The sequence below is a fragment of the Danio rerio genome, chromosome 10, assembly GCF_049306965.1.
Source record: "Danio rerio strain Tuebingen ecotype United States chromosome 10, GRCz12tu, whole genome shotgun sequence".
Lineage (NCBI taxonomy): Eukaryota > Metazoa > Chordata > Actinopteri > Cypriniformes > Danionidae > Danio > Danio rerio.
The window spans coordinates 18,245,266-18,263,713 of NC_133185.1; the positions used below are offsets into that span (position 1 = coordinate 18,245,266).

Genomic DNA, 18,448 nt, shown 5'->3' on the forward strand with positions numbered 1-18,448 from the left:
AATGTCTTCAACTAGCATGAAAATACCTCAGCCTAATGTTAAAATTATGTTGTAACTGTGCATTTAGGCTAATTAACCGGTTTCAAAATGAAGATAGGTATTTTGGAAGTACATAAATTATATTATTGACAAAAGTGACAGAAATGGAGAAATGGTCCTAAAATTAGAAGGTTGTGGGAAGTTAGGATTATTGGATGATATATATATATATATATATATATATATATATATATATATATATATATATATATATATATATATATATATATATATATATATATATATATATATATATACACACCAGATAACTGGATGAGATATACACAGAGTTATTATCAGAGTAATCTGCTCCCCTTTGAATTTTTTTTCTCTTTTTTAAATATTTCCCAAAATGATGTTTAACAGAGCAAGGAAATTTTCACAGTATGTCTGATATTATTTTTCTTCTGGAGAAAGTTTGATTTGTTACATTTTGGCTAGAATAAAAGCAGTTTTTAATTTTTAAAACCATTTTAAGGTCAAAATTATTAGCCCCTTTAAGCATTTTTTCCCGATAGTCTACAGTAAAAACAATCTTTATACAATAATTTGCCTAATTACCCTTTCCTGCCTAGTTAATCTAATTAACCTTGTTAAGCCTTTAAATGTCACTTTAAGCTGTATAGAAGTGTCTTGAAAAATATCAAGTCAAATATTATTTACTGTCATCATGACAAAGATAAAATAAATCATCAATAAATAATCAATAAATTAGCAATTACTATTAAAACTATTTTGATTAGAAATGTGCTAAAAAATCTGCTCTCTGTTAAACAAAATTGAGGGAAAAACAAAGAGGTGTAATAATTCAGGGGGGCTAATAATTCTGACTTCATCTGTAAATATATATACACACGAACGTAGGGAGAACATGCAAACCTCACACAGAAACGCCAACTGATCCAGCCGATGCTCGAACCAGTGACCTTCTTGCTGTGATGCGACAGCACAACCTACTGCGCCTCTGCGTCGTCCCTGTCCATGGAAGTGTTTTACGTTTTTCTGATCCCTTAATTTGTTTATTCTAATTTGTTGTAGACCACACACACACTCCAACCCACATGGATACAGCAAAGTGATTGTAATCACTTGCATGCTTAGTGCTTGTTGGAAACTTTGTAGGAAAAAAATAAAGAATCAAAGGATTTCTGGATTGATTGCAGCTCATTGTTTCTGACAATGAGAGGATGAATTACATACTGTAACCTGCATGTATTAAATGTTTTACTTTAAAGACTAGCTATGCATTCAGAGTTCACTACAAATACAGTATGGCTATAGGTTAAACACTAGGTTACTATCAAAAACTGTCAGAAGTAACATGTATGGCGTTAAAATTACTTAGTATATTTTAGTATAATGACTTAGAAGTATATTTTCTGTTTTTTTTTTTTTTACCTCCTCTACTGTATACTGCCCTCCAATGCAGCAGCTGAATTCAAGCCTTTCAAGAATATTTCAGGTAATTTTTTTAATTTGGCAGCGTCTGATTTTTATATTAGTATCTGGATGCAGCCTTTATGATTCAAGCTGAGATTGCATCACTCAGCGATGCAACGTCAGACACAATGCATTCAAATGGAGCTAGTGATTTCACTGTGATGGGTAGGGTTAGGGCTGGGGTTAGGTGAGCCCATTAAAAAACTTTTTATGCAGCTCAGATTGCACTGCACCAGGTCTGCATCCAGACCTCTCTCGATTTTAGACCCCTTTTTTTGCTTTCTCTGAGTTATCGGCACTGCCTTTCCTTTTTTTACGGTCCATCTTTGAGCTTGTGTTGCACTTATTGTTTGTTTGACATTCTTGCCAGATTTTGATTATGTCCAGGTAACCTCGGATTGGGTTGGCCCATCTCGAAACCAGGCAGCCATCACAGATTGGGCCAAATGTTTAACATTTATTATTATCATTACTATTATCATTATCCTCATCATCATCATCATCATCATCATCATCATCATCATCATATTACATCTAACAAGAGATAAAAGTGCCTGCATGTAAAAACAATACATAAAAATTTTTTTTTAAAAATGACCGGCCCACAATTAAAAAATGGTCTGGTCCTTCTGGCATTTGTCAGAAATGCCAGATTGCCAGTTCGCCCCTGGTAGATTGTGTCAAAGCAGCTTTACATAGAAGATCATAGTAAATTGGAACAGTGTAGTTCAGTATTTAGTGTTTAAGTTCAGTTCAGTTTAGCTCAGTTCAGTGTGGTTTAATAATCACTACTGAGAGTCCAAACACTGAAGAGCAAATCCATCGATGCGCTGTTCTACCCGAACCATGCAAGCCAGTGACGACAGCTGCGATGAAGAACTTTACCTATTGGGGAAAGTGAAGAATGAAAAAACCTCGAGAGAAACCAGGCTCAATTGGGCACGACTATTTATCCTCTGGCCAAACTTCTTGTGCAGAGCTGCTGTCTAGGTGCCAGAGGCTGGAGAATGCTGGACCTCAGCGAAGACTCTTCTGTCCCTGGAGTTATACAGGAATCAATCTTATGCTCTCCACTCCTCCATGACCACCACAGCACCTGCTCAGGATACGGCCTGGTCCAGGATTATGGAAACCTTGGGATCAGAATAAAGAAAATAATTAGCGTAGCTGGTGTTTATAGTGTATTTAAACGAGATGCGTGGAGCACATTCATGCATCATACAGCTATGTGATGCATTGAGTGTATGCTTTGCTAAAAAGATAGGTCTTTAATCTAGTTTTGAACTGCGAGAGTGTGTCTGAGCCTCAGACATTATCAAGAAGGCTATTCCAGAGCCATAGTGAGGAGGCTCAACCTCCGTTGCTCAACTTAGCTATTCTGGGTGCTACCAGAAGCCTGAGTTTTGAGATCTTAAAGAGCGAGTTGGATTATAGCGAGACAGGTTGGTTAGATAAACAGGAGCTAGATTATTTAAAGCTTTATAGATAAGAAGTAATATTTTAAAATCAATACGAAACTTAACAGGCAGCCAGTGGAAGGATGATAAAATTGGGGTGATATGGTCATATTTTCTAGACCTGGTAAGAATAGAAATCATAAAAGCATGGACTAGCTTTTCTGCATCTGTTATGGATAGCATACTTCATAACTTAGCAATATTTCTCAGATAAAAGAAGGCAGTTTTTGTAACATGGGATATATGATATACTTCAGACCTTATTAGGAAATGGTTCAAATCAAATTAAAATAATACTTCAAATAATTACTTACTTAAAAAATTGATTAATAGAATGATTTAGCAAAATAAAGGAATTGTAAATTTATTCAGGTATAAAAAAAAACCCTCCCCTGTTCTTTCTTCTCGTAATTTCATTCCCTCCATTCTTATCATTTATCTTTTAATCTCACGCTTTTTCTACATTATGCGCTCCACACTCCTATCCAGTAAGAGGCGGGAATGCACTATGTAAGTTGGTCTGCCATGCGCCATTAACCCCACAAGAAGAAGAAGAAGTACGTCACTATGACGTTATGTGTGGGCTAGCTTTAGCAATGTTAGCCGTTTAACGGTGATGTAGTCAGTGTTTGATGATTTTTTAGGCGTTTTGACGCTGATCGATATTTATGAGGGGAATTTATTAACGGTAGGTGTATGCTTTATTGTGCACTAAGAGCGCTAAGTGTAACGTTTTTGTCACATATTGTGTGATGATGAATATGAATGATTAAGCGAACGAAGGGTAAACGTCAACGGAGATTGATCAAATCTAAGCTGTTATTCATAAAAACCTGATTGACTGATGTAATCCTTATTTTAAGTAATCATTAATAGTATTCTAATAATATAATTTTATTTAATAAAACGACAGTGCTTTTTTTTTTTTACGAGTCTTGCATCAGGCCTATTTTGTTTATTAAATTACAATCTGATCAAAAACAGTACAAACAGTCGTTAAATGTTCTGTCACCATAAGATCACTTATTCTAGGAGGATAACGTTATGAGTGATGCATTGTGATGCAGTTTGTCTGATGAAGAGTTTGTGTGCTTGAAACGTTACACGCAGTGCCTTTTAAAGTGTAAATTTCATACTTGTTGAGCTTTTGTGGTTCACAGTAACACCTTTATATATATATATATATATATATATATATATATATATATATATATATATATATATATATATATATATATACATACACACGTTTTTGTGTGTGTGGTAACGTTAAGTTTATTTTAATATCATGTTTTTGGTGCATTGACTACCATTTGTATAACCAGTTTTTCTTCAGGTACTATGATTAAGGTACAGATTAGTTTAGCAAATCATGGTTAATATGTTTTACTATTGCCTTGTTTCCACTGAGTGGTACGGTTCAGTACAGTACGAGTCACCAGTATCAAGCTTGTGTCTCCACTGCAAAATGAGAGAGCTTACCATGCTACAATTAAAAAAAACGCATACAATTACAAAATATGTCTGAAAAGATCTTCATCGGTTTGACAGCATACATGTTGCAAATCCTCACAATGCAAACACATTAAGTCAACATGCTGCATTTTCTCACAACACATGCAAATAACACGGAACACAACAAAAATGTTTCAAAGGGACTCAAAAAGATGACGGGTCCAGCTTGGATTTGTTTATTGTGCCATTCATTTCAAGGCAATACAGCAAAAATATATACTATAATTTTTCATATCATACAGTATCGATAATTATTGAATATTGTTTTTACAATCCATTTAGGAATATTATGGTTTTTTTTTTATTTAACCACTTTATTTTAATTTACCAACACTACTATGGCAAATAGTGTTAATAGTAAAAGAAAATAAATAGAAATGTAATAAATAAAATTAAAAGTGTAGTTGGTGGTTGTCTTCAGAAACATTTTTTGTTGTGCTGGTTTATAGTCTCTTCACAGTCTAATAGTAATGATTACAGTAATTGATCTAAATGTATTCATATGTATTTTTATATTTTGGGTAAGGCATAAAACAAAAAAGTTCATCCAATTAAATAGAGTCGGGCCGACTCAATTCCGATAAGTAGCCCAATCTGCTTGTCAGCAAATGCAGATTTGAACAACTGCGCAGCCTTTTGTACGCAGCTCCGCCGACCGCCACGCGTTCACGAGAGAGAGAGAGCACATGTGTGATCGGTAAAAACCTGCTGAATCAAATCTTTTTAAATCGATCGATGCACTCACATCACAGCAGCTAAAATGTGGTGCAACCTCTGTTTATTGGTGCGACTCGCGCGAGTGATGCTCTCTTTGTTACAAGTGCAACGATTGTATTTCCAGTGTTTTGAGCTGCTGTGATGCGAGCAATCGATCACCCTTAACTAGTGTCTCATCCAACCTTATGACCTCTCCCAGAAGGTCCGGGAGTCTCCCTCAAATTTATACCTGCTCTGTGATCCCCAAAAATGAGTTAAAATACCAGGAAATCACATAGACACAGTGATGTTCTAAGCATTTAGCATGTTCTAAGCATTCTCATTTCTAAGCATGTTCTTACATTTCTTAGGTTAAATGAATAGAGCAGTAAAGCTATTGCGAGTACAAATCCCCCTCTCTCATTGAGGGATCTACTGTCAATAGTTGGAGATGTGCAAAATATTTAAATGGTCCTGCATGCATTTAGGCCTTTTTACATGGAACAACTGAAAGCTCTGTGTTTTTGATGATATTGCAAGTTCACTAAAAGCTGGCTGAAATTATAAGATATATGATAGAACTTAATTTATTTTTAACATTAGGGGTGTCAAAATTAATCGTTTCTTCGGTGCACTGCGATGCAGACGCGGACAATTAGGTATTGGTTCAGTAATAATCATAACCGGTTATTACTGACGTCATTTACCTCATATGCGTTCTGTCGCGAGGGAGGCGATCGCGAGTATTTACAGCGCTTTAACTACTTAAAACTCATAAACTGTGCACAATTTCACTGTGTGTGTTTGCTGGATCAGTCTTTCACTGACATATACAACAATAGCCCCTATTTCACTGAGATCGAGAGAATGAAAGTAGCCTACTCCATTTCTCTCTCTATCTCTCTCTCTCTCTCTCTCTCTCTCTCTCTCTCTCTCTCTCTCTCTCTTGCTCTTGCTCTCGCTCTCGCTCTGTCTCTCTCTCTCTTTCTTACACACACACAGTGGCCCATTTGACCTGCTGGCGTGGCTTCTCTTGTCGGCTGTTTTACAGCGTTACTTTTGCATACAGAAACGAGCGCGTGTCTGCAGAGTTTTCTCCACCGTGTCTATCATACATCAGCTGTGAGATCGCCGCAGCCGCCTGCCGCTTATCAGTATCACTCATCTGTGAAGAGCGCAGCTCGCAAGAGCCAATCGCAACCGTTTTTGTTGAGGGTGTGACCAATCAAAGGGGTGTAAGAGAACTAGACAAGGATCAGAAATTGAGCTGGATATTTATATTTGTTTATATTATTTGCTAAATGCTCGTTTTGTTTAAAGTTACAGTTTATATATCTGACTGTTTGTATTAAATGACAAAATTGTATTACAAATAGTATATAAATATAAATATATTCATACATTTTAATACAAGAACTGCTGCTGTGAAGAAAATATAAAACTTTGTATGGAAAGCACCGTCAATGCACCGTGATGCACCGAAATATCGAATTGAACCGAATCGATGGCATGATAATCGTAACCGAACCGTGGACTAGTGTAGGTTCACAGCTCTATTTAACGTGATATTTAATAAGATAACTTGTTGTAATCTACTTATTGCAATAAACAGTTTATAGGCCTATTTCCTATTAGTAAAGAAGTAATGGATGTATAGCGGATGAAGTATTTTCTCTAAGGCTGCTTCTGGCTATGACATGTTCACACCTAAATGGTTATGAGAGACGTGTTTAAAGGATTATATGCAGCATCCTTCATTTATTCTCTTAGGTAAGGCCAGATCTTTTCTTAAGGTTCATACTTAGAGGGAAAATGTGCTTAATGCATTATAAAGCGTGAAGCATTAGAATCAGTATCAGCCAATCACCATGACAATGCATCAGTACTCTGTATCGGCTTCAAAAATCTTGGAGCATCCATAGCTTCGACCTAATTTGGCTGTCAAAGTGGCAATACTCCCTCTGGCTGTACAAGACTGATCTTAGTAAGTAAGTCAGTGAATACACCTTTAGGAAAAAAGTATACTTTATTTCATATGTGTATACCAGAATCAATGTACTAGTAGTGTACCAGAATGTTCTTCCAGAAGCCCAGAAAGATAAACTGCAGTGACAAAAGCTGTACACTTTGTGTGCATAAATACACATTTTTAGCTTGTACGGTTGTACAGTTTAAATGATTGTTCAGTTATTTACTGCTGTCATAAAAAGAAACAAATTAACTCCATAAGTCCTTTTGTCGGTGTCAGTCAGAACAGCCATGCTACACCCCTAACCCACCCTTCCTCCCAAGCCGGTAAACCTAGGGGAAACACTGTTAGCAAAATGGATATTTTACATACAAAGTTAGTTCTAGTTACATAAATCACAGTGCACTCATTGTTTTATTTTATTTTATTTTTTTAAAGTTGAGATGTTTTTCAACTAGGTGTATGCAAGCACATCACATGCGTGCCACTTGCAGACCATGTGCGCATCACTCTCTATTTGCATGCACAAGCCACACGCCTCAATTTGAAATAACCCTAAATTGTATTGGTCTTCCTTCCAAGGTGTGTGTTCAGTAGCCACATTTTATAAACTATAGTGCTTCATACCAAAACTTCATACCAATCTTTTTTTATTGTTATTGACAATGGTGTTTGGTCAAATACTGGATACCGTTTTATCGTCCAGCCCTAAATGTAGGTGATTTTTGGAAGGTGAGTTTTTTTCTGTTGTTAATTTTATTATGCCTATTACACAATTTCCTTGTCTTTTGTATATTATAAGGCTAAATAACCATAACCTAAATAGCCAGGTCTGTCACATTTTTGGGATGTCTTGAAATGTTTCCACTGCGTTCCATCGTTGCATGTGATGAGAAAATGCAGGTGTTTTGGTAATTTGTTTGGATTGTTAGAAATTGCAAAGTCCAAAATCTCTGGCTTCTGTGCAAGACTTGTATCTATCATTCCTAAGATGAATTAATACTGTGTTGGCCACAAAAGGAACCGCTACATCATACAAATGAATTATTGTGGTCTAAAACAAGGCGTTTCAGTTTCATTGTCCAACCCCTGTATCCATAGATATTTACAGTAGACGTCACCTATGCTATTGTTGTCTGTTGGAAGAAATGCGTTAATAGAGCTGCCGTTTTAGTACAGGGCAGCGCTCATTTGAAGTGAATGTGGGACTAAGGTGCAGTAAAGCAGTGGTTGTGGTCCCCAACCTTTTTTTGCCTGAGACCCCCTTTTTCCCCAGAAAATATTGTAAGGCCCCCTTCACATTTAAGGATATAATCTCTCATATAAGTTTGCAGTAATGATGACAAAAAATGTTGTTTTCAAACAAACTATTTTTATTATATAGGTATAGATTATTTTTTTAAATCTAGATTAAAGTGGCTCATTTGAATTTTGTCGAAGGCATTCAGAATGTGTGTGCTACCAAAATAATACGTTTTTGAGAACGGGTTTCTCAAGCCAGGTGGCACATTAGACTAGGCGCTCATCTCCAGTTTCCAAAATGCATCACAAACTGCTTGAGAAACTGTTTTACTATTAGAATTAGTGATGAAAATAAATGATGTTCAATAAGATTAATTCATTCCTTTTCTTTTCGGCTCAGTCCATTTATAAAAAAGCAGTTGCCACAGCATCTGAACCGCTAACTTATCCAGCTCGTTTTTACCCTTCCAGCCGCAACCCATCTATGGGAAACATCCACACACACACACACTCATACACTTTGGACAGTTTAGCTTACCCAATTCACCTGTACCACATGTCTTTAGACTTTGGGGGAAACCGGAGCACCTGGAGAAACTCCACAACTCCACACAGAAATGCCAACTCACCCAGCCGAGGCTCGAACCAGCAACCCAGTGACCTTATTGCTGTGAGGCGACAGCACTACCTACTGTGCCACTGCGTCTCCCCGTTTTATAATAAGATGTACTTATGTTTACTCACTGTTTATTCAGTTAAATATTAATTTTGAACTGTAGGCCTACATAAGCTCAAACAGCGGTCTTTGATGACCTTAATCCAACTAAAGTCATAACTAAACTAAACAGAAATTAAATTAAGACATTAGTGGCATTATTGAAGTAAACACCATGGTCTTTAGGACCTTTCGCCATCATTTCCAACAAGATCCATACGCGGCTGTCAGTAAAGGACCACACACACACACACACACACCACACACACACACAAACATCGCGAAATGCGGAAGTTTTTTTTCTTTCCAATTGGCGTACGCTATTAAATTCCATTACACTCTCAACCGGTCCTTACTCCTATATATATATATATATAATTAGGAGTTTTCCCGCTGGTCAGTATGCAAATATTTTTTAAATTACGAAAATTATAATTTTACATCACTTTTTTACATCGATGATCGCACAGGCATTTCTGACAAAGAGCATGTGTGTATTACCCTCCCTTCCTGTTAAATATGATCTAATCCGTGTCCTGAAACACACCCCCCTCTCCTGCCTCCAACAGCGGGAGTAGTTAGTTTGTGAATGAATCTTTGTTATGAACGACTCACTCACTTAGCTGACAACTATACACGTTTCTAGCACCACAGCATCTTGTTTTTATATTTTTTATTTTGCTTATTTTATTCAACAAAACTAGCATAAGCCTGGTGTTTGAGCCGGTGCTACTTTGCCTTATGGCCTGACTGTATAATGCTTGTTTAGCACAAAAGTTCGTAACATACTAAAACAAAAAAAACTAAATCTTACCTATGAAATGTTATGCCTTTATACTTCGTTTGCCCATACACGGTATTAAAGTCCAGCATCTTCACATTGGCTTTAATCTTGACTAGTGTGGCTGGATGACATTTGTCCTTGGAGCACTGTACAAATGTTGCAGCGCTATTGACACGCTCAGGGTCCGTATGCGATATCTAGTGTATATCTATGCCCTGTATGTATTAGGCCAGTGTTTCTCAACCACAATTTCCATGTCTCCTAATTAAAACACACCTGATTCAGATCATTAGCCTATTAGCAGAGACTGAAAGACGTGGGGCGAAGCAGTGGCGCGGTAAGTAGTGCTGTCGCCTCACAGCAAGAAGGTCGCTGGTTCGATCCTCGGCTCAGCTGGTGTTTCTGTGTGGAGTTTGCATGTTCTCCTTGCGTTCCTGTGGGTTTCCTCCTGGTGCTCCAGTTTCCCCCACAGTCCAAAGACACGCGGTACAGGTGAATTGGGTAGGCTAAATTGTCCATAGTGTATGAGTCTGTGTGTGAATGTGTGTGTGGATGTTTCTTAGAGATGGGTTGCGGCTGGAAGGGCATCTGCTGCATAAAAAATGTGCTGGATAAGTTGGCGGTTCATTCCTCTGTGGCGACCCCGGATTAATAAAGGGACTAAGCCGACAAGAAAATAAATGAATGAATGAATGAAAGACATGTAATGGGTGTAACCTATAAAGGAGACAAGGTTTAGAAACACTGCATTAGGTTTACAGACCCTTTTGCATTCCTATTTGTGAATTGTGTTGTTTAAATGTAAGCTCATTAGCAATTTTAATGCTAAGTTTTTTCCTTGTTTGGATCATTTGCTAGTTTAATTTTGTGTTAAATTGTTCAAGTCTTTGACATTACATTTTATTTTTCATTGTGTACAGCTCTGTGACATGTCGGTGAAGAGCCCATCAGATGTGCTCAATGAAAATGCATACATCTCATCCTCCCTGACCCTTGACCTCTGTTTATCACATGAAAAAAAGTTAGTTCTGAATGATACTTCTGGGTCTCAAAAGAGTCGTCATAATTACTCCAGCACAACTTCCATCCAGCTCCTCAAAGACATTATGGGAGGACTAGATGATGATGACGATGCATCCCTCCGACACCAAGAAGGTGAATGGAGCAGAAATCAGGAAAATGAACACAGTCTTTCTGAAAGTAAAACCAAGTGGATGAAGGATGATAAGAACCAGATATGCAAGTTAGCAGAGCAACAGCAGCAGCAAGACCAGAATTTAAACTTGGTCGAGAACAAGAATGAATCAACAGAGACGAATCCAAATCAGAACTCGCAGAGGCACCATGAAGAGAAGAACAAGACCCTTAACGCGCTCTGCTCTGACCTGAATGATTGGGGGGCTGATGAATCTGTACTGATTTACTCTTCTGTCATGATGGAGAAGAATCAGGAAGAATCAAGAGGTGTGGATGTTGAAGGAGAGGAAGAGGAAAATGTAGATCCTAGTGGAGGCGAGAACAGAGATTCATCTGAAATTCAAAAGAAACGTGCTGAAGGTAGTGGCAGAAATACTTGTCTGCTGTTCAGCAAGAATGGCATTCCTAGTGACGAGGACTCCAGCTGCATGTCACTGTCACAGGGAAGCACTGCAAGCAGCACCCCGGATGGTGAACCAGGTAGGTCACACAACAATGTCGATGTTTACAGAGGAAATATTTTGTGATTGTATAACCATGACCACACTCAAAGTAGTTTGAAACACAACCTTACCTCATTGGATTTACATTATAAACTACAATCAGTTCTTATGCATGCTAGTAACAATGAAAGTGTGCCTGTTCACCAACCACTTGGCTAGGTTTGACATTTTTGAAAATACCACTTCAAGCTAGTCACAATGTCATTTTCACAGTGAGCGGGCATATTTAGTGATGGGTATCAAAACGGTGCTAAATTATAAAAGACTGAAGAATCGATAAGCCTTGAAGTTAACAGTTTTGCTGTTGGTATTGGAGAATTATTGCTAAATGAACGTCACCTACGTCATGATTTAAATCAAGCAACCTTTTCTAATTTGCTAATTTGCAATTGCTAATTTCATATACGTCTGCACTGTTAGCAATCTCACAGAAGAAATGTTCATCTTGTTCTGCCCAATACAACATCAATCGCGTCAAGTGTAAAAGCCTTCACAGTTCTTGGCTGTGCGGGTACACTCAGTGGAGGATCGCACTGCAGACCGAAAGCGAAAGCAAAAGTCAGCCTGTAGAGTTACACAAACAAACACAAAAACACACAAACACTCGCGCATACTCATAAGCTTGCACTTAATAGAGTGATAATGGCGAAGAGGACCAAACAGTCAAGAGTATAGTTCTATTTCCCAAGTGGACACCAACAACACCCGTTGCAACAAGTTGTTTTCTTTTAGGGCTGGGCGATATGGGCAAAGAGTCATAACCCAGTATTTTTAAGTGGAATGACAGTATACTATCTTATACATACAGTTCAAGTCAGAATTATAAGCCCCCTTTTGATTTTTTTTTCTTTTTTGAATATTTCCCAAATGATGTTTGACAGGGCAAGGAAATTTTCACAGTATGTCTGATAATATTTTTTCTTCTAGAAAACGTCTTATTTGTTTCATTTTGGCTAGAATAAAAGCAGTTTTTCAATTTTTTAAAAACTATTTTTGGGACAAAATTATTTGCCCCTTTAAGCTATTTTTTTTTTCCGATAGTCTACAGAACAAACCATCGTTATAGAATAACTTGCCTAATTACCCTAACCTGCCTAGTTCACCTTACTAACCTAGTTAAGCCTTTAAAGGTCACTTCAAGCTGTATAGAAGTGTCTTGAAAAATATCAAGTAAAATATTATTTACTGTCATCATGGCAAAGATAAACTAAATCAGTTATTAGAAATAGGTTTTTAAAACTATTATGCTTAGAAATGTGCTGAAACAATCTTCCCTCCATTAAACAGAAATTGGGGAAAAAAATAAACGGGCGCTAATAATTCAGGGGGCTAATAATTCTGACTTCAACTGTATATATATATATATATATATATATATATATATATATATATATATATATATATATATATATATATATATATATATATATATATATATATATATATATATATATATATATATATATATATATGTATATGTGTATATATATATATATATATATATATATATATATATATATATATATATATATATATATATATATATATATATATATATATATATGTATATGTGTATATATATATATATATATATATATATATATATATATATATATATATATATATATATATATATATATATGTATGTATATGTATATATATATATATATATATATATATATATATATATATATATATATATATATATATATATATATGTATATATATATATATATATATATGGTATTTTCCCATAAATGGTTACTTGAGAGTTAAAGCCTTTATTAAAACTTTATTAAACATTTTTTGAGCAAAATATTACTTAAACACAAGGGTTTCCCTCCCTGTTTACAAATAAACAGCTGCACAAAATCTTTAATAAATAAAACAGTACAGTCTTTTTCCTGCTTAATACTATATGTTGCACAACATTACAAATTATAAAAAAATATTTGATAAATAAATAAAGTACAGGGTTTTTTTCCTGCCTGACACTATACACAGCACTACTTTGCTGTTGTGCAAATAACAAAGTAAACAGAACCATAGAAACCATAGCTACATTGTCAGAGCAAAAAGGAACACACTTAAATAGTAACACGACTTAAAGTATTCGAGAATAGAAAAGAACTACATTGAATGTAAATATAAAATGCACAGTATGTCACAGTATTGTTATACAGTGTTGTTATAAGTAATCACAGTTGTGTTATTAATAAACAACAATTAAATTATTTACATGTATGTATTGTGCATAATTATTAAACAGTGCACATATCGAAGATATCTAAAGAGAAGTCTTCCACTCCATGTAAAAAAATCCTACACTTTTTCTTTTGTATTGACTTACTTGTTATACTAAATATTAAATGAGATGAAAATAAATAGACTATTGATATGAGAAGTAATGAAAAAGTTTCAGAGTACTGTGATGAAATGCTGGTTAAGCATATAAATGTTAACAGACCAGAACGCAGAGCTAAATGTGTGATAACGTAAATGTAAAGAAGAGACCGTCGTGTAAAAAACACTGAACTTATAATCTATGAATATGAAGTGGTTTCACTTTCGAAATGCGGTATAAATTCATCCCATTTTGGCGTTTTTAATTCTTTTGAACACATTCAGGTGCTGCTTGTCAATTTGACAAGGCTTTTATGTTCGTTCTTGCTGTTAATTGCGGAAGAAATGATTGATAAAAGGTTTCTGATAAACCGATGTGACAGAGGCAGGCGCTGTGTGACGTGCATGCAAGCAAGGGGCAGTCAGATTTGTTGAGGGAGTCAGATTTCGATACAACACCGGCGCTGCATGTTCCTCCATGTTGCGTCAGTGATGGGTCGTTTTTGAACGATTCGTTCATTTTGAACATCTTTTGTATGACTCATGGAGTGAATCATTAATTTACTCATGCGCACATTTGTGCAAGTGGAGCTCGCGGGCTACCTTGGAGTGGTCTGTTTCATGCAGAATACGCACGTGTGGCCTCAAACCATATCGATACGAACAATATTGGATAATCCCGCGTTAATTTGGGGAATCGTATCAATATATCCTTAAAACCCGATATACCGCCCAGCCCTATTTTCTTGTAAAAATTGAAATGCAAGCAGTCTACTAGCTAAGCATTTTTCAAACGTGCATTAACTGCAGAAAGACAAATGCTAAATTTTCAAGGCTTTATTTGTGTTTATAAGATGCAAAGCAATGTATACTCATGGTTTATTTGTATAAAAAAAGAAAAGAAATCAAGTTATTTTTTCATAAATCTTACTCTGATTATATACTGCTACCCCACTAACATAAAAACTACTATCATATTTCCTAGTTTCTCTGAAACCCCTCAAGAGCCTCTGATTGGTCAGCTAACTTAATGTGCTGTGATTCGCGAATTGGCTCCACATTACCAAGAAAAGCATCACGCCTCCACTAGCACATGCTTTGCTTCTGCTGTCTAAATACTGTCAGTCAGTGTAACTGTCAGTTGAACCTCATGCATGCTCTCTAAAATAATATCTAATAATAAAATAATGTAATTCATATATATTTGTAATAAGCATGTGTAATTAATATGAAATGTAAATTGTTAACGATGACAAACAGCATTTCCAGTTGTTTACATCCTTGTTTGCGTCCTTGCTACAACATACTGTTAATGCTAGAAACTATGCATGTAATAGATACATTTTAACAAATAAGAATACTTACAGGTTGTGGCTCACAATCCACAGCTTCTTCTATTATGGTTAGAGCTGCTTTTTCTTTGAGTTTTTAGCCAGCACTGAACTGGGGGAGATTCTGGAATCTGTCCTTTCTCAAATGCTAGTGCTAAATCTTTTTTTATAATTCTCTGGAACATAATTAAAATTAAATTGTAAGCACTTCTTTCTTTGTGTCTTGTCTTTTGGAAGATCAAATACAGAAACAGAACAAGCTCTGTGTAAATAGCAGCATTTGGACGGCATTTGAGCTTTCTCTGGTTTACATTACAGCACCTTCTAATCAGAATAGAGTATTTCAGACAGCCGTATAAAGCCTGGTTTATACTTGAAGCGTCTGCTAGTTCGCCTGAGTGCGCACGGCAAATGTGATGTCATCGCAGATTTTGCGGAGGTTCGCTTTAGGTGTGCGTGACATGATTTCATTTGGCGGTGTGCATGTTTTTTTTTTTGAGACTTGAGTGAACAGTGCGCGTGGCGCCGCATTTGATTTGGGTTGAATATGAAACACTTTGAAGAGATTTTGTCTGAAACAGGATGACAGCACATCCTTATGAACCGTGATCATCGAGATAAACATATGATCAAGGATTCTTGGCTAGAAATTGCAACAGCAGTGGTAAAGGAGGAATTTTTTTGTTAAAAGGTGTGGAAAAACCTAAGGGATAAGTTTGTTAAAACCAAAAGAGGCCATGCAAAAGTGATGACACAATTACAGAAATATGTTTTTTTCACCATTCATAGGTTTTACACTGATGTATATAGTTAGAGTTTTAAATTTAAAACTATTTAATAGTTACAAAACTATAATTAAGGAACAAATTATTTCTTTGATACCTGGAAAGAATTATTTGAAGAAACTAGCCAGACAGTAATGTCCGAATTGAGCGGACTAAATCTATAAAAACATCTTTATTTATAAATTTTTTAGTAAGTGTACTTTTTTGCTTTTGTTCTTGCCATAATAAAAATGTATATATTTGCAGAACTCATGTTTTCTTGTCATTAATATTTTAATAAACTTTAATTGGTTAAACTGTCCAAGATATGTGGTCCTTCAGGCATGTTCTAAATGAATTATTTTTGAAGAATTACTCTGACAAAATTTTCAGTGGTTGGTTGTTGCTATCTATCAGCTTAACAATATTATTATTATAATATTATATATTAACAATAATATTAACGTTCATTTGGAGCATATTTTATTTGGAGCATGGTTATTTTAATCTTTACCATAAACATTAGAAGTTATATCTAAGCTATAAACGGTTATCCCAGTACTTCTGTGCCATTTGATTGCTTGTAACTCAGAAATTATAATACTGGTTGAAAAGACTTAAGACTGAATCTCTTTCAGTCAGGCGCAGATCTGAATTCACTGCATTGAAGGATTAATTAAGATATGCAAATCACTATAATTTTTTAATCGAGATCCCAATCTTTGATGATTAATTATTAATTGTGCAGCTATAAGCTGAATGAATTAATGTTTCACATATTTATCACGGATTAATTGCGATCCATCATACTCCCACTGTAAACAATAAAGTTCTTCAAATAAAACATGCTTTGTTGTTTTTAGAGTCCTATTGGGATGGTAGTGCATTTGAAACTGACACGGATCTTCCTGCTGGTTGGATGCGAGTGCAGGACACATCGGGCACCTACTATTGGCACATTCCTACAGGTACCACACAGTGGGAACCACCGGAGACACTGGAGGAGAGACCATCAAGTGCTTCACCTGCAGTCACACCCGCTGATGAGCCTCAGGTACTGTACACACACAAAAATAATTTCTTGTTTGCAGTTTTTAGTTTTTTATTAAAGGATACCTATTTGACCTATTTTTAAAGATTTAAGATAAGTCTCCGGTATCTTTAGAATATTTGTAAATTATACCTAATATTATACCTTTCTAAATATGTGATTTTTGAGGTCTTAGGACTCTCTAGCTTTTTTTGTAGCCTGTGCCTTTAATGCAAATGAGCTGGGGCCTCATGTATCAATCCTGCGTACGCACAAAAAATTTGCGTATGCCAGATTTTACGCTCGGGTTTGGATTTACTAACGATGAAATTAACATGGAAATGTACGTTGGTCCACGTCAACTTCACGTCTGGCGTAAGTGCATTTTTTGTGTGTGTTTGTTTTTATTTCCATTGGCGACTCCTAAAGGCAAATATGTTAAATTGCACACTACAAAGTATCTTTGAGCCGTGCAATGGCAGCTGTCTGGGACAGTTATGTTGTCTCTGTCAATCAAACGGTGATGGGTGGGACTCACTCAACTAGCTATTTCCAACGAAGTGTGCTACTATAGCTTAAATAGACACTACAAAATTTTACACCTTTACATAGGACGATTTCTTTTTTGATTCACTCACAGTGCGATGTTCATACCCCACTGCGTTAACTGGGTCAGATAAACTCTCCCACTCTATTTTTTTTCTTTTGTTATTAATTCCGGAGGACAAACTTGCAAATAATACAGTTTTGCTCTGGTCTACCTTCGATAGGAGCACCTCCAATTCACATTCTGTAAAGTTTCTCTTCTTGCTTGCTTTCGCCATTGCTTTTTTGTTTGGTTTTGCCAAAGTAAGAGTCATTAGCATATTTATTAGGGGGAGGAGGCAGGGAGGGGTTTTGTGCTCGTGCACGTGCGCTCAGTTTTACGTTAATTCAGATGTACAAAGAGAAATATGCATGGGATTCCGCGTACACAGTGTTTCATACGTTTGAATTTTTTTTACTGCGTACCACATTTAAAGCTTTGTGCGTACGCAATGTGTTAGTATGAATTCAACGCAAGTCTTTGTACATTAGGGCCCTGGTTCTTCCCACTCTCCGTTCCAACGTGTGTAAAAGGAAGCAAGCAAAATTATGAGAAATACTTCAGTTATAACCTTGTGGTCATTTGATGTATTTTGTCGTGGATTAAATTTAAGGCTTTCTGAAATCAGTCACACACAAATTATGAAAAGAAAAAAAGCGAATTTCGCAGTAAAACACACACACACGTTTAACCTTGCACTTTTTTTTTTGGACGGAAAATGTGACAGGATACACGCACTGTTGTATGGATATGTTATGCTAATGTGTAAAATAAATCTGATTTAAATAAACCTGCCCTCAAACTGGGATTGAAATATCTTCTCTTGTGATTGTTCAT

General features: G+C 35.9%; 2 protein-coding genes across 5 annotated transcripts in view; both read left to right on the plus strand.

The window, feature by feature from the left end:
• apba1b (amyloid beta (A4) precursor protein-binding, family A, member 1b) overlaps nt 1-18,448 on the plus strand; it is a 219,446-nt gene that overhangs the window by 187,675 nt on the left and 13,323 nt on the right. The gene's annotated exons all lie outside the window — the stretch shown is intronic.
• Nucleotides 3,512-18,448, plus strand: part of apbb1 (amyloid beta (A4) precursor protein-binding, family B, member 1 (Fe65)) — a 31,121-nt gene continuing 16,184 nt past the window's right edge. For all 4 annotated transcript variants that reach the window (XR_012386187.1, XR_012386188.1, XM_003199317.7 and 1 more), the window contains exons 1-3: nt 3,512-3,624; nt 10,778-11,534; nt 16,859-17,049. Coding sequence is in view for 2 of the 4 variants with exons in the window: in XM_003199317.7 (XP_003199365.2) it covers nt 10,787-11,534; nt 16,859-17,049 (939 nt within the window). In the remaining 2 variants the exon portion in view is untranslated. The remainder of the gene's footprint in view (nt 3,625-10,777; nt 11,535-16,858; nt 17,050-18,448) is intronic.